Here is a 22,167-nt window from a genome sequence, read left to right on the forward strand (position 1 = left end):
GTTATTTCTCAAAGTAAAATTAAAACTGGTAGGTAAAAAGGTTCAGCCCCATAATGGCTTTAATCTGAGCCGAGTTATTTCCAGAAGAATTAACTTGGTTCAGAAATGGAATAAGTAATTCCCTTTTGACTGAGTGGTGCTGAAACTGAACCAGTTCAGGTTACTTAAGTCCATTATTGACCCAGATGTGGTAAAATGTGTCAGTTCCCAATTCAAACTAGAAAAAACAAAATCCATATTCTCCAAACCAAACCTGGCAACCACTCAAATTTGGACAAGGAAGCAAGTAATCACATTTAACCAAACAACCTACACCTATGAACCGCTATCAACCGTTGTTTGGTTGTGTTGAAGGTCAAGAACGAGACCCACTTTAAATTTTTTTTTTTTCCTTTTAAAAACTGAAAATCATTTCTCAGCCTATGAAGACACTAGAAAAATTAAACTAAAGGGTTTCATTCTCAACATGTACGGTAAATTATGTATCATTTTATCAATACATTGAAAAAATTAATTTGTTCCGGTATTAAAAATGTTCTCGTCCCACTGGGCTTGGATGGGTAAAACATGTTTGCATTCCTGGTTTCCTTTTTTTTTTGCATTACTCTAGCAACAAGCAGCGCTGAATGCGTCGTGTTTTCAGGTCATCTTGTTCACGAGCACAGCATGTAAGGAATGCACCGAGGAAACTTCCAACAATATGCAACTTCTAACAGGTCATTGGACTGTTTACGGTACTGATACAAGTCAATTTTGCTACCAGTCACTGTTGAACCCAGATGCAATCTGAAAGGAGTAATGAAGACTCTTTGGCAACCAAAGATCCAACTTTTAATCCATTTATGCATTATAATTTGACAGTTGCATCAGTTTTATTCATCAATATTCAGCACTGACTGCTGCAATTTTAGTGAAACTTTAGATTAAGTCATATTATTCTTTTGTCCAAAATGTAACAGTCTAGGAAATACAGATGTGTAACTACAAGCCCTGCCAGTTTGACCCAAAACAAGGTGTTTCAGGGTTTGTTTGTTTAAGACCACTTTTGTACACACTGAACAAATTTTAAATGAAAATATATATTCTATATACTGAAAAAAATAAAAATGCAAAGATTGTCATTGTACACTGGAGCTGATCATGGATTAGAAAAATTTATGTCGTAGAGTCAAAACACAAAACAGTATCATGAATTTAAAGCCAAACAAAAATATCTGCACAAGACTGCTGAACTGTGCTACTGGACACAGCAAAGGCATCAGAGAGCCCAACCCTTCCCTTAAAGCTTTGAACCAGTCAAACCCAACAGTCAATTTGGAAACTTTGCCACCACCCACTCAAATTCGTTTAAGTTGACTTTATTTTGCAACAAAGGGAAGACATTGGTAAGCAGTTCAGCGGTGGCTAGAGACAGGATGGCCTTCCACTCTGATTACACCTTTTCCCATTCTTTCCGCAAAATTATCCCTGTTTCCGTAATCTGAAAGGTCATTCATCTGCAGCTCATGTTTGATACCTGTCAAAGATACAAGAAGGAACACCGTTCAGCATAAACTTGAAAACGCCATCAGTTTAAAAGAAGTCCTCAAATAGAATTAACAACTCCCTCCCAAATATTGCAAACGCAGGGGAAGAAAAAAAAAAAAATGGAATCGAGTCAATTGAATTACGGGACTTTCATAAAAACAATGGGCCATTTTAAAAAGCAGAATTTTCTGAGAGAGCCAAGCTCTGGAAAGGATCTAACATTTATGCAAGGATGAGAAAAGTGCAGAAAACATACCTGACAGGACCTTCTTAATAGAGTCTTTAGAACTAGCGTACTGCATTTTTGCCTTGATGGGTGAAGACTCAGGAGCCCTGAGCATAAAGACAAATCATCATCATCCAAGTGTCCCACACCAAGATTGCATACTTTAAGATAGTCAAATTAAAGAGCCCCCCCTCTACAGACTGACAGTCAAATAGAAAATTCACCTACCACATCACAAAGACCAGCTCCTCTTTTCTACTTGATTCCTTGGTTTCAAAGTGGCAGTCGTACAGCATGTAGCGGCATGTTTGAGGATCCAGCAGGCTCAGGAAGAACTTGAAGATGTCTTCCTTGTCTGCCAGGTCTTTTTCCCGGAAGACTTTGCCCTCCTCTATGACAATGGCGCCGTCTTTGATTTCAAATACAACCAATCTTATACGTTCCATCTGGTCTGCATCATTTTTCACCACTTTCATTTCAGTGATGATATCTTTCACATCGTCAGAGACAACTACTCCAGAGGCCTGGTAAGAAAAAAAAAAAAAAGTAGTAAAAATCACAGATCCAATAATTCCAGTAAAAAAAGACAAACATGCCAACTAAGACTTGGTTCTCCCTTTTTGAAATCATTAGACATTACGTTCAGCACCAAGATTGATCAGTTAAGAGGGAAATTGGGGAGAAAAAAAATAATATATATAGTAGATAAAACATGGGCCTGGACTCATGTTTCAGCAGCTATAATTTAATTGTGCTTTGATTCTGAGAACAAAAGCAGAACTGGGGGAAAAAAAAAAAAAAAAAAAAAAGATTCATGAAGAAACAGGAAGTTCTTCTGCACCAAAATTTGTCAAAATGTGCCAGCCCTGTTTAGGCAATCAAACGTGCAAATGTTCCTCTGGCTTTTAGCAGGAACAAGCCATAAGTGCTGCTTTGCCATGAATTTTTAAGGCCTTGGTCCTGTCACATTCCAGTCATTGTGGAACAAGCTAGCACAAGAAACACCGCCCTGAGGGATTCTCTCTGAACAAGTTTGAAGCATGAACAAAGCTCCCTCCATTTTAGAGGCAAACCACACCTTGAAAAAAAAAAAAAAAAAAAAAAAAAACATTTTTACAAACATCAAATTATCTTTACTTTTAGCAAACATTTTCTTTTTTCCCCCTCCCCAAGATGCATCCCAATCACATCTTCCATTATTTCAGACACAGTGACAACCAGGACTCCGAGTCCACATGCAATTTCAAGTTATTTCAAAATGAGGAAATGGCACTCAAAAAACACAATAATTTCTCACATGCCCTGTGAGGCACGCATATAAAAAAGGAGCCAGTCTCTGACACAGCTCTCTCAAATCCAGCTGAGTTTGTAGGGAAAGCAACTCACCATTTTGCTTCTGATGTGTGAAGGAGACAGGCAGCAGAGAAAAAATGGCAGCAGCAGTCAAAATGCTGAAGGATCATGAGGAAGGAGAGCAGCAGGTTGACTCATGAAGGAGGAGCTGTGGTAAATGAGCACACCTCCCAATGAAGACCCACCCCTATCTTCGCAGGTGTGACACAATTTCAGCTGCAACCTGTGTAATTGTTTTCAATCAATTTGAATTTGAAGCCTCAATTGCAATTTGTAGAAGTGCTTCATTTTCTTTCACAGTGCAAACATTTTTATTTTTCATCATTTCCGTCTGATTTAGTTTGGTAGAGCTATACACAAACACATATATATATATACATATATATATACATATATATACATATATCCTTCTTTGTAGGCGAAACTCAAGGTGTCTAAGGTGGGAGCGGCACATAATACCCTTATATGGAAAACAAACCTGTCCACATCTGCAGCTGAGAAGCAGCTCAGTGGCCTTATAAGGTAAAAGGTGGGATGAGTGCACACATGTCGAAAGAATTCACCAAGCTACCTGTTGAAACTTGGATGTTGCATCCCAGTGACAAACGAGAAACATTAACTCCAGCCTGGCTCTACACCAAATGTAGCTAAAGCATTTACATTTGTTTAAATGCTTTAAAACCTGAAAGACTCAACTCTAATTTCGTGTATACATCTCTTACAGGGTCTTTGATAAGTGGGAAACTGTACCGATTTAAAGAAAGAAAGCAAGAAAACAAGCAAGGAAAAAAGGCTCGATTTTTAATTTGGCCTCTATGAAAGGAAAAAAAGAAAAAACGCTTCTCTAGAAAGTCCAGGGGTGCATGTAATTATCAACACATGCAGGGTTTCCTGAGCTACCAGCATATCAGTTACAGGACACAGTGGCACCAAAAATGCCTGTAAAGCTCTCCACAATAAAGTCAAATATTATTGTGTATTTCAACACTGATGAGAATCCCACCTCATGTGATTTTCAGTTGACCATAATGAAGTGCCTCTAATGCGTCTCACAGCAGAGGAAGTCAAAATAAAGACAGGAAAAAAAAAGAAGTGAAAAACATCTCAAGGTTGGACTGAAACGCAACTCGCCTGCTTAGGAGTCATGCGTCTATCCCCCTCCTCCCCGAACACCTCCTTACACGACCTGTGTTATTTGTTCACAGGCCCCCACGGAGTTGTTTTTTTTCCTGTATGTATTTACTATTTCCCAGCCAGTGACTAACTTACCTCCCTTGGAAGGATAACTGGCAATATGCAGCTGTAGAGCAGTTCCCTGTGTGTCAGAAATCGAAGGGATGAAGGGGTACTCCATGCAAGCATCAATCTAATCTAATAAATCTTAATTCTCAAAAGGAGCTCACAGAATTAGAAAACTTTTACTTGCTTTAGTGATGCTCACGTCTTTGTATCCTTTTGACTAACAGCACCCCAAAGTATTAGTACACTGAAGCCAGAGAGAAAAGTACTCCTCCTCTCTGTCAGGTAATACACTGAATTCAGCTTTCTTTTTTAGACCTATAATTTTGATGGAGAATCAAACCCTTTCGCCACAGAGACTATTTTTAAACACAGATACTCTGCCTCATCATCGCAGTGGCTTTCCTTCCTCTGTGTGGATTTATGGTTTACACAGTCACAGTCCCGCCCCACATCCGGCCTGGCCTCCAGAAAGCAGGGTGCACAATGTAAGCACACGTCGCAACTTATCCGCCAACACTGCAACCGATAATGTATGTGAGAAACCAAAATGGCACTGATGCATGTCACCTGGTCAATAGCTTTTCTTTTCTTTTTGTTTGGAGAGGATGATAGAAGAAATTCTCTTGTTGGGGAAAGTGCTTTAGGGCTTTTTTTTTTTTTAGGTTTATCATCATAACCAAGGTCAGGCTTGCCTACCAGAGCTGATGGCAGCCAGCAGCAGTTTTAAAACAGTAAAAGGGGAAATACAACCCAGGGCGATGCAGAGCAGGAAATGGCTGCTGCACAGCCCTCTGTGAGCTAAAACTTCATGCTGCTGCAAGCACATTGAGAGTTTGGCCTCCAGCCAGTCAATAAAGACAGAGCAAACCTATGATAACTGTGACATCTGGTGGTACATTACAGGTACTAAACTGAGTTACACGTGTGCATCAAAGCAGCATCAATGAAGTACACACATGCAAATATGGCAAACCTAATTTAAAAGAGAATTTTAAAGGGAAGGGAAGATTTATGTTTTAGCTTGACTAATCTTTGTTTTGTTAAGAATAAAAAAAAGACGCAATAATTAAACCAAGCATGTTTGTCTTCTTCTTCTCTTTTTTTTTAAAGTACAAATCTAAAAGAAGTTTAATGATTGTAATAAATGTATTGGCTTTCTTGCAAAGAGCCCAATGAGAAGATCAATGTCTGTGCGGTGACTATGATATCACTGCCCATCATTGATCAGCTTAGACAAGCCTCTATTTATGGCTTCTGTGGGCTCATTTGTCTCAAAAGCACTGGAGAAACGAAAGAACACGATCCTCACAATCCTACCTGTTTTGTCCAGATGAGTGAGCTTGCTGAAGCAGGTAAATGATGGCATCTTCAACTCCAACCCAAGGATGACAAGCAAACTGTAGTGGGTCTTAAAAGGTATTTGCTCACTTACTTTGGTGTGCCAAAAAAGTCTCTCTAGGACTTTCATGATGTGGGATGTTAGGACAACTGGTATGCTGTCACTGAGGACATTTCTTAGGTACCAGAATAAAGCAGGACGGCTTCCCCAGCACCGGAACTTTCTTGTCATCTTATTTGACTTTGCTTTTTGTGATGATGAAGCAAATTAAATGTTAGTTTGTGGGCATTCAGTATGTTGATAGGTAAATTGTTTCACTTGTGAACAGAACAAGGGCCTGATTCCACACTTTTCCCAACACAATGTCTCAGAAATGGCAGCTGATAAGGTGTGTCCGTGAGGAGTTGTGCCCGATTTATTCAATCGCTTTCTTAGTGTAGGTGTTTGAGTTTGTCCAGGAATTTCAAATATGTCTCTGGTCTTTGTGTTTTGGGATTGAAAAGGCGGAATTTTCAGTCATTGATTTGACACCCAACAACTCTCAGTGTCATTTGGTTGAGAAACATCAAAGTAAACAGCCTTCTAATGCAAAAGTGTCACAGAGTGAAATCTGTTATATGTATTATTTGCCCAAACTACATTGAAATTTTAGAGGTGTGAACAGTTTCAGACGGTGAAAACTCCCCTTTCCAAATTCATCCCTGAATCTTCTAACTGAGAGAACTCTGGTTGCTTTCTGCTGCAAAAAAAGACTTTGACCATACGTAAGCACTTCACACAAGCCTGGTGAAAAGCAGCACTAGAGAAGTTTGCAAACCTTAGAATGATGACTCATTTTGAAATACGTTGACTTCTGTCATGCACTTATCCAAGCCTGAAACTGCCCAACAACGCATATTTTTGCTTTCCGGTTGCTTTACATTATCGTCTGCTTTTGTCAAAGGCAACTTTGTGGTCTCTTCAACATGACAAAAAAAATTACATGTGACTGTACATTTGCAGGGCTCACGCTGAGATTTGTTTTAATGACAGTGGTTTTACATCCCGACTGTAGAGGGTGCCAAAGAGCCAAAAAGTGACTTAAATATTGTTGTATAATAATGCCCCAAGCTCTAAATGGCCTCTTGACAGGCCTCCAAGACTCGTGTCTCAGGGCTGATGTGACAGCTCATCAGTCATGGGTTTTTGGTCTTGGTTTCCTTGTTCTAGTTTGACTTTTGGTGTTTCTCAAAGTCAGTAATGTTTTCTTGGTAGAATGGGTTCTTCCTTGTCATGTCGCTCTAAGGCTGAGAAAGGGCCCCTCTGTTGTAAAAAAGGAAAACACACAGAATGGAACAGTCCTTACAAGTGGGAAGACATCATGGTAGCAGTAACATTCATAATTGCACCGCACACACGTCGGTTGAAAAATTGACATGGCTGTTAAATAGCTTGCCGTTGTTAGCTGGCAACCAAAGACATTTATGTTGGTCTTATGTTCTTTTTTTCTGTTCTTTCATGGAACACATTACAATACTAACAACTTTACGGTAGCAAACTTAGCTGCATTTGAAAACACATTAGGCTGACATCAGTCTTCTGTCTGTGGTGCGTGGGACATGCACAAAAAAAAAAAAAAAAAAAAAAGTGGGCGTTTTGAGAATGCTGACAATACACAGAATTTTAATTTTCACAGAATTAGGTTATTTAAAGATTCCTTGACATTGGAACACCCTTCATAAATTGATTTGGTTTTCATGCTGACTGTTGGTTAGCTTGATTTCCTGTATTGCTTTTTTTCTGACTCCAAGACATTGTAACAATTTGAAAAACTATCTGTGGAGTATCTCTTAGATATTTACGTGTTAATTGGATACCAGGTTAATTAAACCAGGAAAATAAGTCAGTTTCCATTTCCTGGAAACCCTAATCATGAAGAATGTTTTTATTTTTATGAGGCTATTTTACCTCTTATGCACATATCTACATGCCTTGTATACCTATTTTAAATAATTGCTTTTCTCTTTGGACAAAAGCTTGGCAAATGTGGAAAAAAGTGAAATGGGAAACGTTTTCACCAAATAATTGGGTTTGATCCGGGACTGTTGAACGATAACATCTGTAACGCATTTGTGGGAGATGAAGATTTTATTATGTTGGCTAATATTCAAAGCATCAGTAATCATTTTACCTCAAAATCAATATCTAATGTTTAAGTTGCAAGCGAACCACAATCTTTAGCTGACAAAAAACACATTTTTGAGATGACTCTTAAAGACATATCTGAATTTTTAAGCCTTCAGAGCTCCTCTACAACATCGCCAGATTCAGCCACTGTGGATGAAAACACAAGCACAAGTTACAAGTGCATCCATCCATTTTTTTTGTTTATTTGTAGATTTTTATCATCACAGACAGGCTCTTACCTCCATGTAACCCAACTCTATTTCACCAGTCTTGTCTTTATCCAGGGTCTTGAAAGTGTCTGTAAGGATTTGTAGATAAAATAAAAACTCCTTTCATGTATATTTTCATGTGTTTTTTCTTTTCATATCAACATAAGAGGCCACAAGGACAAATACGCACTGAAGAGGGACTCCAAGCGAACCAGACAGCACACAAAGTTGTCGAAGTCAATGGAGAGGCTCGGTTCACTGTAGCGGGCCACGATTATCTGATGCAGAGAGTTGTTGAGTGAGAAACCTGTAGACATGAAGCAATATAAAGAGAGAGGGGTAAAAAAAAAACAAAAAAAACATGAAAACTAGAAAAATATAATGGAAAAAGTGACTCTTTTTGACTGACTCTCACAGTCTCCTTATTGTTGAGAAGGTCAAGTACAACTTGTGAAATGCATTTCTCACCAGCATCCTCAACTGCCATCCGCATCTCAGAGGAGCTCATGCAGCCACTTTGGTCTGCGTCTCTGTCTTTGAACAAATCCTGACGGAGAGCATAAATTTTAACATGTGCCGTCAAACTAATGATCTATGATGCGCACGATATGACAAGTGAATAATGAACACACCAAGAACTTCTCAATCTTTGTCCAGAGGATTTTAAATTCCACCAATCCCAGCTTGCCGCTTCCGTCCTTCTTTTACAGAAAATGTCAAGGAAAACTGAAACCTCGATTAAAAAGTGGCGCATTGCAATACAACAAATACTAGTGCGTAGAAAAGGTGACAGCCAGAATAAAGGGGGTGGCCCTATAAGAATTTAGCCTTTTTGCTTATAGATACATGAGAAAACTGATGCAATTGATAAGCTCACATGGAACTCTACTCCCACAGCCAGCAGCCAGTTAAAGCGACACATTCATACACTTTTTCTTTTTACAGAATTTGTAGAGATTAAGGAACCCATACTATCCTAATTTTATCTTACCACCCTGAAACGTTCTACATGCTATAATTTTACAAAAACACAAAAAATCTTTTTAATTCTGTACTTAAATGTGTGCCGTCTCATGACCCTCTGTCCACACTTTCAGCTCCTGTTTCTTCAAAGTTCCAGTCTACTCTAACTAATTTGATCGGTTAAGAGCTGTTCAGTCTTTGAGTTGTGCCAGTGTTTTTTTTTTTCTTTAAATAAACTTTGAAACATGGACAAAAAGATAGATAATATAAATAAGAAATTATACTATGACCCATTTAAAAAAAAAAAAAAAAAAAGGAGATGCAATATAATGTGTTAATTTGTGAACTTCAAGTGCTATGACCTTAGTTTGGTTAATTTAGCCGTTTTCCAGTTTTCTGACTACAATGAAAAGAATTTCAAAATAGAACTATATTTTGCAGTATCTACCAAATGTTGCCGATTGTTTTCGGTTATACCCACCAAACAAAACAGCTGAGATATTGGACTAATACACTAAGAAGTAATTTGCTACAGTAAACAATTCCATTTTTCAAGATGCACCAACATATCCATCATTACTCCATTGCTTCAAGACAGTAGTGAGATATTTTTACACTTCTTGCAATGGTAGCAGATTTTTTAGCACGTTTATTCTCACCAAGTACGCAGGGGTTGGTGCTTTAAGATAGACTGCAACTCACATTCACCTTAGACAAACACTATAGATAGAGATATCTATCTATAGATTTATATATATAAAAAAAAAAAAAACAGCATTTTGTTTCAGTGGTAAGATCACCACCATCTTTATATATCAAGAGGAAATCAAATATTCATTGTGCATTTGTGAAAATGTCCTGTTACAACTTAGAATAAGAAAGGATACATCGAGCAGGTTGACCATGTTGTGGCAAGTGGTCAGACTAAACCCACTGGTTTTTATGTCATTTCCTAAGAAATGTAGAAAGCATGTAGTTAGTTTGCTGCATCAGGTTCACATCTATATTAAAATAAACTGAGAGAGAAGAAAATAATTGTTCATCTTACGCCTTGCCACCACCCTGTTGAGGATTTTCTGGAGCTCGAATGCAGATATCTCCACATCCTTAGAGGCATATGAAACACTTTGTTAGTCATGAGAACACTGACTGGAGACCGTGAGACAATAACTTAAGATCACTTACATGTCCAGCAAGCTGTCCAAATAGACTCTTAAATCTCTCACTGATATCATCCTCGTCGACATCAATCTAAAATAGACAAACGTCATCTTTTATTTTATGTCAAAATATGATAGGAACATTACAACAAGAATACAACAAGGGACACAATTTACCTGCGGCACATGGCAATCTACAGGATCATCAATCTCTCTGAAAGCAGCAAGAGGTCACAGTATTCAATCATCCCACAATGCAATGGTAAATATATTGTTTGTATGAAACTGAGTTTATTTGTTGCAAGGACATACTGGAAATCTGCTTGTTTCTCAGAGAAAACCCGCATATAAAAGTCTCCGTTCTTGTTGGGCTCAAAGGTGGAGGGAATGATGAGATACTCTCCAGGTGGAAGACTAAAGCGGTTGCACAGTTCCCGTAGGTTGATGAAGGTCTCAGATCGTGCTGCTGAGCGGTTGTACAGGAAGAAGTTTTTCTTCAGGTGAACCTGCGTTTTGCCAGAGAACTGCAAAATGAGACAAATATGCCGTTTGGTTACATCAGGACTCCTCATACCTTCCATGTGACGCTCGTCATTATCTGTGGAAATTTCACAATTTGCTTTGAATACTCATTCTTTATGCCTTCGCCTGACATACCTCCTCAGGCAGCTGGAAATAGACACACACAGAGAGACAAATGAATAAATAAAAAAAAATAAAAATCAGATGAAAATCTTACATATTTGGTCTCTACCATTACTTTCATTGCCATCTCACAGGTAGGTCCTCACATCATAAATTGCAAAGCCAATGGTCTCCATGTCCTCCCCCATTTTTCTTCTATGGCGCTTGTTCTTCTGCATCAAGCCCACAATGAAGGTGCAGCCCTCCTCACCATCATCAGGGTCGTCATCCACCTCGTTCAGCTTTATAACAAACTGAGGATTCGTCCAGAAGGTATCTAGGAAAGGAAGAAAGTGTCTGTTAGGAACTGACTGACAATATTACAGCATGCCTGTATGTTGGTTTATGATACACAAAGGTCAGACTGGTCATACCTGGAAAATTTCTGCAGCCCCCAGCTGACACGCCCCGTCTCCATGTTTCCTCAAACTCTGTCTCTGCCCATTTCTTGTATTCATCTCCTGAAAGAGCATCTGGGGTGAGGTTGCAGATCTCAAGGCGGGAATACTCACGCAGGAAGTCAGAAAAGGACATCCTGTAGAAAAAGAAAAAGTTTGGCCGAACTGAAAAACAGTTCCATATTTACTGTACTTTTGTATGTTATTTCTCTCTCACTGGAGTCAGCACTTGGAATTTGAGATTTTATTTTGCTGGACATGGAGACCTTCAATCTAAGCACTTTGTTCTGTCATGGCAGAAAGTATTTTTCTCAATGAAATGATTTTAAAGTTTTTCCCCATTTTTTTGAGTGAAATTTACCAGAACTCCCCATCCTCAGAGCGATTGGTCAGCCTTTCCCGGTCATCATCATTTACATATCTCCATTCAGATGACCTAGAAAAAACATGATAAATAGTCCACAGTCAGAGGTGGTGGAACCACAGTGACTGTAATATGTGCCTCCACACCCACACAGCAACAACAGAAATAAGCCTTAAAGCCAGAGTCCGCGTTACAGCTGTTTTACAACATGATTTACCAGCCTTTCCACAGGGTGTGTATGTGTCTGTGTGTGACATCCATGACATAAACATACAAAGCCAATAACATTGTCCAACAAAAAGAACATACTGTAGGTGTGGCAGGAAATAATAGAGTTTGTCTATTTATTAGAAGCAGGTGAATCAGTTTAATTCAGTATTTATGTAAAAACACATTGCTTTTCCAATGAACAGTCGAGTCAACAGACTTAATTAATGCGAGGATGTCAGCTTCGTGTATGACCCACTTGTCACTCCAGGCTCCGTTCCATTCCACCTGACCCCAGGGGTTTCTAATCCTGATCAGCTGCACCATCTCTCCTCTGTACTCCACCTGACACAAAGCAAGATGTCAAATACGCTCAAACACATTCAAAAATGAACATCAGCCACAGTGTACAGCATATGTTTGACTTGGTAACAACTGCAACCTCACCTGGTCTGCTGCTGTCACAGAGTAAGCATGGCCCTTCACCAGCTTGCGATGTGTTATGGCCTCTGAATCAGCTGCACTGGTGATCTGGGATGGGGAAGAAAATCCACATGAGATAAGAGTATTGCATACAACCATGCTACATGACAGCAAAAGAAGAAGCTCAAACAAACATCAATGGAGCATCCCAGAAGGGAGCCTCTGTCCAGGGCCTTTTTAATAGTTTTGAAGAGATGAGGATTTGGGCTGCTGAGGTCATGCATCTCAGCAATGCCTCCAGTGAAGTCCTCAAAACCCTCAATGGTGCTGCCTCCAGAAAGAGCCTCATAGCATCCATTTAGCCTAATGGCAAAAATATTCATGAATGGCTGGATTGCAAAACGGAACTAAAGCAAAGACAGAGGTTTCCAGAATCTTCCATACTTAGCATAGGCCTTTTCCAGCAAAGCGCTCCAAAACTCTGAGCACTCGGCCGAGTGCACAAACAGCAGTTCTCCATCTTTTGTGGGCAGACGGTCATCAACCACTACATCCACCCACTCGCCAAACTGCCAGAACTAAGAACCAAAGAGAAGAACCAGTCAAACCAAACTGGTTTGTGCTGCTGTCACTCTGAATGAGCCAAACAAACAGGCTCCAAATGATGGGGTGTTTTACCTCAAAGTGAAAGATTCCAGCATAGTTTTCCTCAAAGCTTTGATCGTGAGGAACAACACGGGACAAGACCTGTTTGTTGAGAGTCAAGGAGGCGATGGCTGCCAGGAGCCAGCAGTCACCTGCAAGTTGACAGTGCCACAATCACACTATGAACTCCTATGTAAAGTTTCATGTAACACCCACAGGATTTAGGTTTAATTTTGTCATCACAATACATCTCCAAAACATTGTGGATATGCTATATTGGTTACAGAAAAACCTTGTTATGGGATGTTTTGTTCACAATAACAACTGATGTTAGTACACTGGGATTTACAAGGTCTTATTGGGTCATTTTAGTCATGTAAAGACATAAAAACACAAGCAAAAAAAATCTCCAGAGATTAAACAAAGCCTGGTGTCACTGTATTATCATATCTTATGTGACAGCCTAAGATAAGCATGGAAAAGTTATTCAAATAGTTAATGATGGAAATATGTTCCAAGTAAAACACTGAGAAGCATTTGTGCCAGCATTTGAATGTGATTCATGAGATAGTTAAAGAGATAGATGCTAGTCACGTTTTTAAAAAGGTAGAAACACAGACATAGTTTGAAGACCGTTTCATTTTGTTTGTTGTTTATGAGACTGTTTCTCACCAAGTGCTCCCTGACAAATATCAGTCCTGGTAGCATTTTCAGCTATGAATTTTGGATCAGAGCACAATTCCTGAGGAAAAAGGAGGACATTTGTAAATATTAAAACAAGTGTAACTGTGATGCAGCCTTATATGAGTGTTTCCAAATTGGCTTCTACAAATCTATCCATTTTAATTTAGTTCATGACTGTTGCAACAACATATTGTTTGACAAGACCAAGAAAAAAAAAAAAACTCAAGAATTTGGTATGTGGATAAGCAGGGACAACCGAACTGCAACAGCTCTTGAGTGAGCAGACTACACAAATGTAGATAAAATAAGATATGAATGCACAAAAGAAGCCCGTTCATTTCTGATGTTCAGTTTAACAAAAAGGTGTAAATGTAAGGTTTTTGCTGCTGTTGCCATCTAACTACAACACCCACCTTGGGTCTCTTCCAAGAGATGCCTCGAACTTTAGAAGAATTTGGTCCCAGTTCATTGAAGCCTAAGGATGAAGGCAGTGCTTCAAAGCAGTCATCCTCAAACAGCTGTCCTCTCTCCAGACAGCTTCTCCTTAGGGCCTCAAAGTCCTGGTTCAGATATTTCACTGCATGAGAGTTGGATCCAATCCCTTGTGATCTCTTTCGGTCGTGCAGAAGCTTTGCCGCGATGCCTGACATCTTCGAGGATTGTGAGATGTTCTGTCTGCTTACAGCTGTCTCTCAGTGCGTGAGAGTGTGTGTGTGGTCAGACAGGCTCTGTCTCATATGTGCAGATCAAGTGTTTCCACACCAATTATTGTTCACACCAGACAGCCTCTTCCTGCTCACCTGTTTCATCAAGATAGGATCCACTCACAGTTAATTAATCGACGATCCTTCAAAACCAAATTAAATTGTGACAGTAAAGAAGCAGCACAGAAACTATTTGTAAAATTAAAATTTTGAGATCTGTGGAATATTTTACCAACACAGAAGTCCAGAGGCGAGTTTCTTAGTTTCTTTATTTTGAGTTTGAAAGAAGTTGCACACAGCAAAAGAACAAACGTAAAACGAATAACAGGTTTATGCCAGGTTAAAAAAAAAATAAAGGTTACAGTTTGATAATGTATAAGAATGAGATATGCAAACCCCCAGACTTTGGATAAAAATATTCTTATGTATGAATGTGTTATATTAAACTTAAACTTTTTGCATCCTCCTGTTTGTGGAAATTTCTCCTCATTCCTCCTGGTCCTTGTCTGTGTTGTCTTCAAAGCTAGTAAATGGCCAGGCACATCCACTGTAAGAGGAAACAAAATGATACAAGCTCAACAAGCTGTCTGAATTAGGAGCACCTACACACCTGCAGCTTTAGTTAGTTGGCTCTCACACCTGTTGCATATCCAGTTCAATCTTCCCTGAGTCATCTCTCTCCAGAGCTTTGAACATTTCTGGCGGAGTGACAGACGGAAAGATATTGCTCGTGTAAAAACGCCATCACTCAATTTACAATACAGATCAATGTCACAATTGTTGATGGGATATTATAATGTTTGCTGTCACTTACTGAAGAGCATCTCCAGTTTGATGAGACAGCTTACGAAGCTGTCAAAGTCTATGGCGTACTGAGCGTCAGCATAACGACTGATGATAGCCTGCAGCACAGCACTGTTGACGTGGAAACCTGCAGGAATAACAGGCAACCTTTTCTTAAACTCTACCTTTATTTCCTGATGGCCTACATGGATCAGTTTCATAGAATATGCACAAGTCCTGACCCAGTGGAGATATAGTTTTAAAAAGGTGATAGCAGGGTGATGTTATTCAGTCTTGCTCTTGCATGCTTTGTTCCTGAGGCACAATAGGTTAGTGTGGGGCGGGACTGCCCAAACTGGCTTTTCTAGTTTGTTTGTAACCACCTTCACATGTCTCTGTCACACACACACACACACACACACACACACACCTGCATACACACAGACATTTTCAGCTTTGCCAACAGGCTAATATTTGTTCCTGCAGGGCTTGGTCAGGTACAACAAACACGTTGCATCTTAGTTTCTTGCATGTGTGTTTAATATGTCTCTCAAAACTTGATCTAAAAATATAAAAAAAAAATATATAGTAGTGGTGGTGTACCCAGCTTGAAACTAATTCATGTAAAAAGCTGATTTTGATTTCTATTTGATTCCAAACTAATTGTAATTAAAGCGGTCCTGGTAAACGGTAAGGTGGTTTGCCACAGGACAAATGCAATAGAGTGTTGAAGCATATCAGAGGCTGAGAGTTAATAAAACATGTAAATGATCCATCTTCTATCATTGACAGCTATTTGTTTCCCCATTAAATGTTGGATTCTAATCACTGAAACTTCTGCTTTGACCATGCTCGTTACCTGCTTCAGTGGCAGCACCTCTCATTTCATGGGAGCTCATGGTGCCAGAGTTGTCTCTGTCATAATTCTTGAAGATCTCCTACATGATCCACACGGCCAGTTTTTGCATTAACAAATACAGCCAGCATGAGCAGCATTAGTTTGTGATCATATACATCATATCTTACCAGGTATTTCTGGATTTTGTTCCAGAGCAAGTGGAATTCCATCAGTCCCAACTTTGCACTTTCATCTTTCTGAAGAATGTTAAGGTTTAAATAAAAAATAGAAAAAAAAACTAACCATGTATTTTAAGAGTGGAGTAACAAAGTGTTTGCATCTTTAGAAAAGGATACATCAAGCAGACTGATTATAAGGCGGCCTGTCTCAAGGCTGAATCCATCTGTCCTGATGTCGGGCCCTAAAAGAAATGGTCAACACATTGTTTTGTCCAGTTTACAAGTCCATGAAAATAAAGAGCTATGGGTATATAAATCTAACTTTTCACTACACTTACGGTGAGAGACGATGTTGTTCAAAATTCTAACCAGTTCAAAGACCGATACCTCCATGTCCTGTTTGCAAAGATCTAGTTATTCTCTGATTTCAAAATCATGGAGCTCAAAACGATCTCTTTGGTTTAATGTGCCTGCCTGTGTTCTTCAACCTACACTGCCAGCGATCTGCTTAAAGATGTCCTTGAAATGAGGATCCACATCACTTTGAGATACCTCCTCCTGTGAGAGAGAGACATGGATAAGTAGAAGGTCAAATAAAAGCACAGGCATATACAGTATTTGGCAACATGATTCTATCTCGCTTGGACAGAAAAAAATCTTAAAACATCACTTAAATGCGTGCCTTGACAGCTTATCCTTCAGTGAATATTCTTACCTCCTCTATTTCAGCATCAATGTTCTCCTCAAGAGGACTAGAAAAACACAAGAGCTAAACTTGAGCACACTGCATGAAAATGTTTGTGTTCAGAATTGTGAAGAAGGAGCCACTAGATGGCTGTATTGTCTAAAACTCTGATGACTTCATGTTCACGTGTCAGATACCTGGTTTCTGCCTTTTTCTCTGAGAAGACTCTCAGAACGAAACTGGCATTCTTGTGAGGATGGAAGGTTGAGGGAATGATGGCATACTCTCCAGGAGGGAGCCTGAAGCGGTCACACACTTCACGTGTGTTGATGAAATTGCTGCTCATGGCCACAGCTCTCTGACGCAGCAGGACATCAGGGCCGAGGTGAACGTTCTTGCAGCCTTTGCTCTAACAAGAGAAAGGAGTCTTATTACTCAACCAATGCAGAAGCTTTCAATGAAATCAAACCATTTTTGTGACACTTGTGATGTCTGTTTTGCTTTTGAGGCTTCAGTTTGAAGTGAAGGAAACACTTGAAAAACAGTAGAAATACAGACCTCGTCTGGGACCTGTAAAAAACAAGGAAAAACAGCAATGTTAGAAAATCAGTTACTGTAGTTATTTTGATTAAAGTCACTGTTTTCACGTGAAACATCAGATCGTTCTGCTACACCTTATATATGGCAAAGCCAATGGTCTCCAGGTCGCGGTTGAGACTCCTCTGCTGCCGTCCATGCTTTTGCATCAGCCCAACCAGAAAGGTGCACCCATCCTCTCCATCTAGAGGATCATCATCCACATCCTCCAGACGCACCACAAACTGAGGGTTGGATGAGAATGTGGCTGAAAGAGAAACAGAAGAAAAATCTTTTACACGGGTAGCAAAAGTACTTGCAAACACATGCGGGGCTTGTGATTTCTGAGTAAACCTCGGTGATTGAGGCAGCCTCCTGCTGTGGAGCCAACCCTCCACATCCCTTCAAACTGGCAGTGGTTCCAGTGGCCTATGTCGTCACTCATGAGTGTGTCTGGAGTCAAGTTACAGATCTCCAGCTTCGAAAAGTGGTGCACGAAGTCTGAATAAGACATCCTGAGGAGAAGAGCATGTTACCATCAGGAATAAAATTCTGATCCCTGTCTTTGCATATTAAAGAAATTATATCTCACCAGAACTCTCCATCCTCAGCCACGTGGTTCAGTTTTGATTTCTCGTCTGTACTGACATAGTTCCATTCACTAGATCTGTTTTTGAAAAACTTTTGCGTTAAAAGATGGCAGTTGATGGATTATGGATATATATCTTATGAATATTTACCCATCACTCCAAGGCCCTGTCCACTCCACCTGACCCCATGGGTTCCTGATGCGGACCAGCTGCTCTTGTCTGCCTCGAAATTTAACCTGGAAGAGGAAACGCATAACTTGCATGCGGTATGATGGAAAAAATGGAAAAAACAAATAAATTACACAGTGTTATTTGGATGGATCCCATACCTCCTCTGCACCAGTAACAGAGTATGCATGTCCTTTCACAAGCTTTAGAGCTGTGACTGCCTCTGTCTCATGAGCACTGGTGATCTGAAAGTAGCAAAAATAAAATTGTGATGCTTCATGATTGTTGATTTTCAAATGGCAAATGAGTATTAGAATGAAGCCTACATCAATTGAGCAACCCAGCAGTGAGCCCAGCCTCAGGGCCTTCTGGATGATTTGGAAGAGATGTGGTGGAGCCTTGTTTAAGGTGTATATTTCTGCAATTCCTCCTGTGAAATCCTCAAAACCCTCGATAGTGTTTCCACCTGACAGGGCCTCATAGCAGCCATTAACCCTGTCAGACACAGAGGGATGGAAATCCATTCCATCTGTATTTTCACACTACATTAATATTTTGATGAAGCAAAAGATGCAAAGAGAAGCGATCCATACTTAGCATAGGCCTTCTCCAGCAAGGCGCTCCAAAACTCTGTACCCTCCTCTGAGTGGACAAACAGCAGCTTGCCATCTCTGGTGGGTAAACGGTCATCAATTACCACATCCACCCACTCCCCATACTGCCAGAACTGGGAGAAAACATCAGAACCACAGTGTCAAAGTTTGTTTGTTGTATTAGCTGCAACATGCTGGCCACGGGATTATGTATGAATGACGACGTCTGAACTTCTGTCTGGTGTTTGTGAGCAAAGTACACTTTGTCATTGTTTTGGCTGCTAAATCTATAGCTGTGTACCTTTGCTACTGTACAGATCAACACTAAAATGAATCATTAGTCTGACCTGAAAGTGAAATATTCCAGAATAATCTTCAGTAAAACTCTGTCTGGGAGGAACCACCCGAGACAGGATTCGCTGGTCAAGAGTCAAGGAGGCTATGGCAGCCAAAAGCCAGCAGTCACCTGCACAGAAAAGGAGGAGAATTGTAAATGACTACATGCTCTGGGTTTATATGGTGTTCACTACAGTGTAACAGTGATGCAAACAGCACTGACCAAGTGTTGGTGATGTTTGTGAATATCTTTCACCCGTGTTCTTGACCCACACTTACCCAGAGCTCCCTGACAAATGTCTGTCCTTGTGGCTCCATCGTCAATGAACTTTGGGCTGGAACACAGTTCCTGTAAGGCATGCAAAGAGTTTATAGATTAAACTAAATGTTCCTTTAATGGTGGAAATTCGAAGACCTGTGCTAGAGCAAAATAACTGTTAGGTTTATTTTTTTGGTTTTCATTGCTTCTGTGTCTTTTTAAGTGGCTTTGTCTTACCGTTGGCCTCTTCCAAACAATGTCCCTGGTCTTCGATGAGTATGGGCCCAACTCATTGTAACCCAGTGACTTGCGCTCTGCTGGAAAGCAGTCATCCTCAAACAGGCGTCCACTCTTCAGACACTTCTGCCATATAGTTTCATAATCCTGCTGGCGAAACTTCACTGCCTTCTGGTTGGTTCCAAGGCCTTCCTCCCATTGTTTCTGATGGGCCAGTCGATCTGCTGTAGAAGTCATTTTTACCTCTCCGTATGTAGACTCTCAGGACTTTCCTCTTTGTTTGTTGACCTGTAAGATGATCCTCCACCTGTTGAACACAGCACATACGTGGCTTCGTCTCTTTTATAACTGCCTCTGGTGATGGGAAGACGGCAGGATCACAGACAGGGAGGGGCCAACAGTGGACAGGTGATACGGACAGAGCAGACAGCAGCAACCATACGCAAATCTGTTTTGGAATGGCTGTGACCACAACTGAACACAAACAGGGACACACCTAAGAGGAAGAACAGCAGAAGCACTCATTTGAAGCTATGGAAATGTCAGGTGGGGGCAGTGGAAGGTTTTACAATTATTTTTCACCCACTTAAAATAATCTCATTTATAATTGTTTATACATTCTTTAAAACTGCTGTAAAGTCAGATGAGAGCAAGAGGGGTCTATATTTCACAGGAGAGTTGTTGGAAGATATTGCATGTAGTAAATACATCGAAGAGTTGGGAAAGGGGGCCTTAAGCTCATATAATGGGGCAACAGTTTCATTAATCACAAATAAGAATGGCAAAATAAACACATTACAACATTTGGCTTGGAGCATCCATGCACCCACCCAGTCAGCAAGTGTGGCATTATATCCTTTTTCTTTGCCCACATCCTACTGAAAACAGCAAAGCTAAGCCTTAAACAAACAGGTCTTAGAGTCAGTTTGACCAAGAGTTACACTGATCTGCCGAGACTAGTTCAATGTAAACACGATTCATGTACGTGCCAGAGGCATTCTTTGTAATTGCAATTGTTTTGCTTTGAACCAAATTGCCCAACAGATGTACGAGCAAAGCTGAAACAGCAAATAATCATTTAATAAGTCACCTAACAAAAACTGACGGCTGTTTTCACATGTTTTAGAGCACTTGTCAAGTCATATTCGCACTAAATCCTCAATATTTACAAATCAAACAACATTTTTATTGATGAAAAAATAATCAGTATATCAGTCTAGACTAAAAACAACCTTTAGTTGTATTTTGGATACAAAGAGCTCACGACTAATTCCACTAATATCAACTACAGTAGAGAAATCCTACTTTTAGGAAGATGGATCAGTAATAATAATAAACAAATAAAAGTCACAGGGAATGGATTTGAGACTTTGCCTTGTCACAAAGTAGATTTACACTACGATAACTGTGCTCTCACCTGGTAAAAATGTTTTAACACTTCCTCACCATTTTAAATTAATTCTAAAAGGAACAAGACACATAACAATCAACGGAAAACCAGCGGTAGTGGACTTACTTAACTTTTGATTCAGCAATGTGTGACCAAGGTGTGTTACTGTTTAAAGCAAATAAGTCAGTCATTATAACCACGCAAATTCTGCAGGGAAATTCCCTGCCAGAAGTAGAACCTAAATCTAAATGAAGGAGCTCAAGGGTGTTTTAAACAACCAGTACTGGACATGTGCTGTCCTCTAACACAATAGTGCTGATGTTATCCATGCTGCAGTTCAGGCTCACTGTGTTAACGATGCCTTGTACGTTGTTTGCAAAGCATCAGATACAAAAATGAGACATGTGCTTTCCAGGGTAGTTTGTATGAGACCACAATGATTGAATCTCTCTTTTGTGTTAGTTTTTCTGTTATTACTGTTTTTAAAGCAGTTAAATTTTATTTTTCTTATTGGGTTTATGTCCTTTATGACATGTAAAAGATCAACCAAGCTCCAAAGTTCACACCAAAGGGAGTTCCCACAGGGGAAACAGCTTGTTTGGAGTCCTGCCTGTCTTCCAACATGTGTCTACATCAAAGCCTGTGAAGTGGTTAGGTTAGCATGCCGTTTCTTTTTTGTTTTGCTTTTTTAGCTTTTAACCATACAAACCTGGTCTAGCTCCCATAAAGGAGAACTTTGAAAGACACTGAGCATAAAATGGACAAAGATGTTTTTTTTGCTACTGGACAAAAACTGCTTGAAGTCAGTGACCAACCAGGATAAAAAAATCACAGGGAATACTTTAATGAAAGCATACAGATGAATATATATGAATAAGTATATATATGTATGTTAGTTGCTTCTTTATGATGGCTATAAAGTCAACATTGACAGAATGAATTGCTTCACAAATGATCAGTTACATATAACTGATCAGTCTGACGGCTTCAAACAGTCTGAAACACATGCAAAACATACAGAACTGCTCTTTCCTAAAGGGCTCATTTAATTTACTGTCCCCTTGAACAAACAAATATTATGTGAGGGTAACTTCTGTTGTTTCGGAACACTTCTAAAGAAAAATTAGAAGAATTGAATACTATTAATTGAGTTTATTAGGCACACTGAAGCAGTGTAACATCTGAATGCAATTCAATTAACATCAAACTGGTGATTTGGGGAATAACTTTGCGCTTCCC

General features: G+C 39.7%; 3 protein-coding genes across 4 annotated transcripts; all 3 read right to left on the minus strand.

Annotated features, from left to right (window-relative positions):
• Positions 1-808: 808 nt before the first annotated feature.
• On the minus strand, positions 809-3,246 carry cfl1l (cofilin 1 (non-muscle), like). The gene is made up of 4 exons (XM_075476915.1): positions 3,140-3,246; positions 1,982-2,277; positions 1,784-1,860; positions 809-1,516 (listed from the first exon to the last, which is right to left on the minus strand). The coding sequence occupies exons 1-4, from the start codon at positions 3,140-3,142 to the stop codon at positions 1,395-1,397; spliced, it is 498 nt and encodes a 165-aa protein (XP_075333030.1). The 5' UTR covers positions 3,143-3,246; the 3' UTR covers positions 809-1,394.
• Positions 3,247-6,697: 3,451 nt separating this feature from the next.
• On the minus strand, positions 6,698-14,479 carry LOC142391123 (calpain-2 catalytic subunit-like). Its single transcript, XM_075476924.1, has 21 exons — positions 14,004-14,479; positions 13,579-13,648; positions 12,940-13,058; positions 12,706-12,839; positions 12,456-12,624; positions 12,286-12,369; positions 12,098-12,183; positions 11,629-11,703; positions 11,244-11,404; positions 10,977-11,146; positions 10,843-10,854; positions 10,498-10,709; positions 10,363-10,399; positions 10,211-10,276; positions 10,074-10,131; positions 9,913-9,977; positions 8,695-8,763; positions 8,531-8,609; positions 8,253-8,369; positions 8,093-8,151; positions 6,698-8,000 (listed from the first exon to the last, which is right to left on the minus strand). The coding sequence occupies exons 1-21, from the start codon at positions 14,238-14,240 to the stop codon at positions 7,977-7,979; spliced, it is 2,103 nt and encodes a 700-aa protein (XP_075333039.1). The 5' UTR covers positions 14,241-14,479; the 3' UTR covers positions 6,698-7,976.
• A 65-nt stretch (positions 14,480-14,544) lies between these two features.
• Positions 14,545-19,881, minus strand: LOC142391097 (calpain-2 catalytic subunit-like). Of its 2 annotated transcripts, XM_075476923.1 has the most exons (21): positions 19,539-19,880; positions 19,322-19,391; positions 19,054-19,172; positions 18,707-18,840; positions 18,440-18,608; positions 18,275-18,358; positions 18,096-18,181; positions 17,948-18,022; positions 17,710-17,870; positions 17,454-17,623; positions 17,338-17,349; positions 16,977-17,188; positions 16,810-16,846; positions 16,587-16,652; positions 16,433-16,490; positions 16,272-16,336; positions 16,104-16,172; positions 15,937-16,015; positions 15,109-15,225; positions 14,934-14,992; positions 14,545-14,841 (listed from the first exon to the last, which is right to left on the minus strand). In XM_075476923.1, the coding sequence occupies exons 1-21, from the start codon at positions 19,773-19,775 to the stop codon at positions 14,818-14,820; spliced, it is 2,103 nt and encodes a 700-aa protein (XP_075333038.1). In that variant the 5' UTR covers positions 19,776-19,880; the 3' UTR covers positions 14,545-14,817. The 2 variants fall into 2 exon arrangements, with proteins under 2 accessions (XP_075333038.1, XP_075333037.1); XM_075476922.1 differs by having other exon boundaries at positions 18,275-18,608; positions 19,539-19,881.
• Positions 19,882-22,167: the final 2,286 nt, after the last annotated feature.

The sequence above is a fragment of the Odontesthes bonariensis genome, chromosome 2 (assembly GCF_027942865.1).
Source record: "Odontesthes bonariensis isolate fOdoBon6 chromosome 2, fOdoBon6.hap1, whole genome shotgun sequence".
Taxonomy (NCBI): Eukaryota; Metazoa; Chordata; class Actinopteri; order Atheriniformes; family Atherinopsidae; genus Odontesthes; species Odontesthes bonariensis.

Bases quoted from the DNA above. Each gene is read 5' to 3' on its own strand.
- cfl1l (XM_075476915.1), bottom strand. The intron at 1,861-1,981 runs GTAGGTGAATTT...CTTTATGCTCAG, and splicing joins GAGCTGGTCTTTGTGATGTG to GGCTCCTGAGTCTTCACCCA. The intron at 1,517-1,783 runs GTATGTTTTCTG...TATCTTTGACAG, and splicing joins TATTAAGAAGGTCCTGTCAG to GTATCAAACATGAGCTGCAG.
- LOC142391097 (XM_075476922.1), bottom strand. From the start codon at position 19,775: ATGACTTCTACAGCAGATCGACTGGCCCATCAGAAACAATGGGAGGAA. The intron at 18,841-19,053 runs GTCAGACTAATG...GTTTTCTCCCAG, and splicing joins CTGGAATATTTCACTTTCAG to TTCTGGCAGTATGGGGAGTG. The intron at 16,337-16,432 runs GTAAGTGTAGTG...CATTTCTTTTAG, and splicing joins GAACAACATCGTCTCTCACC to GGCCCGACATCAGGACAGAT.
- LOC142391123 (XM_075476924.1), bottom strand. From the start codon at position 14,240: ATGTCAGGCATCGCGGCAAAGCTTCTGCACGACCGAAAGAGATCACAA. The intron at 13,649-14,003 runs GTGGGTGTTGTA...CTTTTTCCTCAG, and splicing joins TCTCTTGGAAGAGACCCAAG to GAATTGTGCTCTGATCCAAA. The intron at 12,184-12,285 runs GTGAGGTTGCAG...GCTTTGTGTCAG, and splicing joins CTGTGACAGCAGCAGACCAG to GTGGAGTACAGAGGAGAGAT.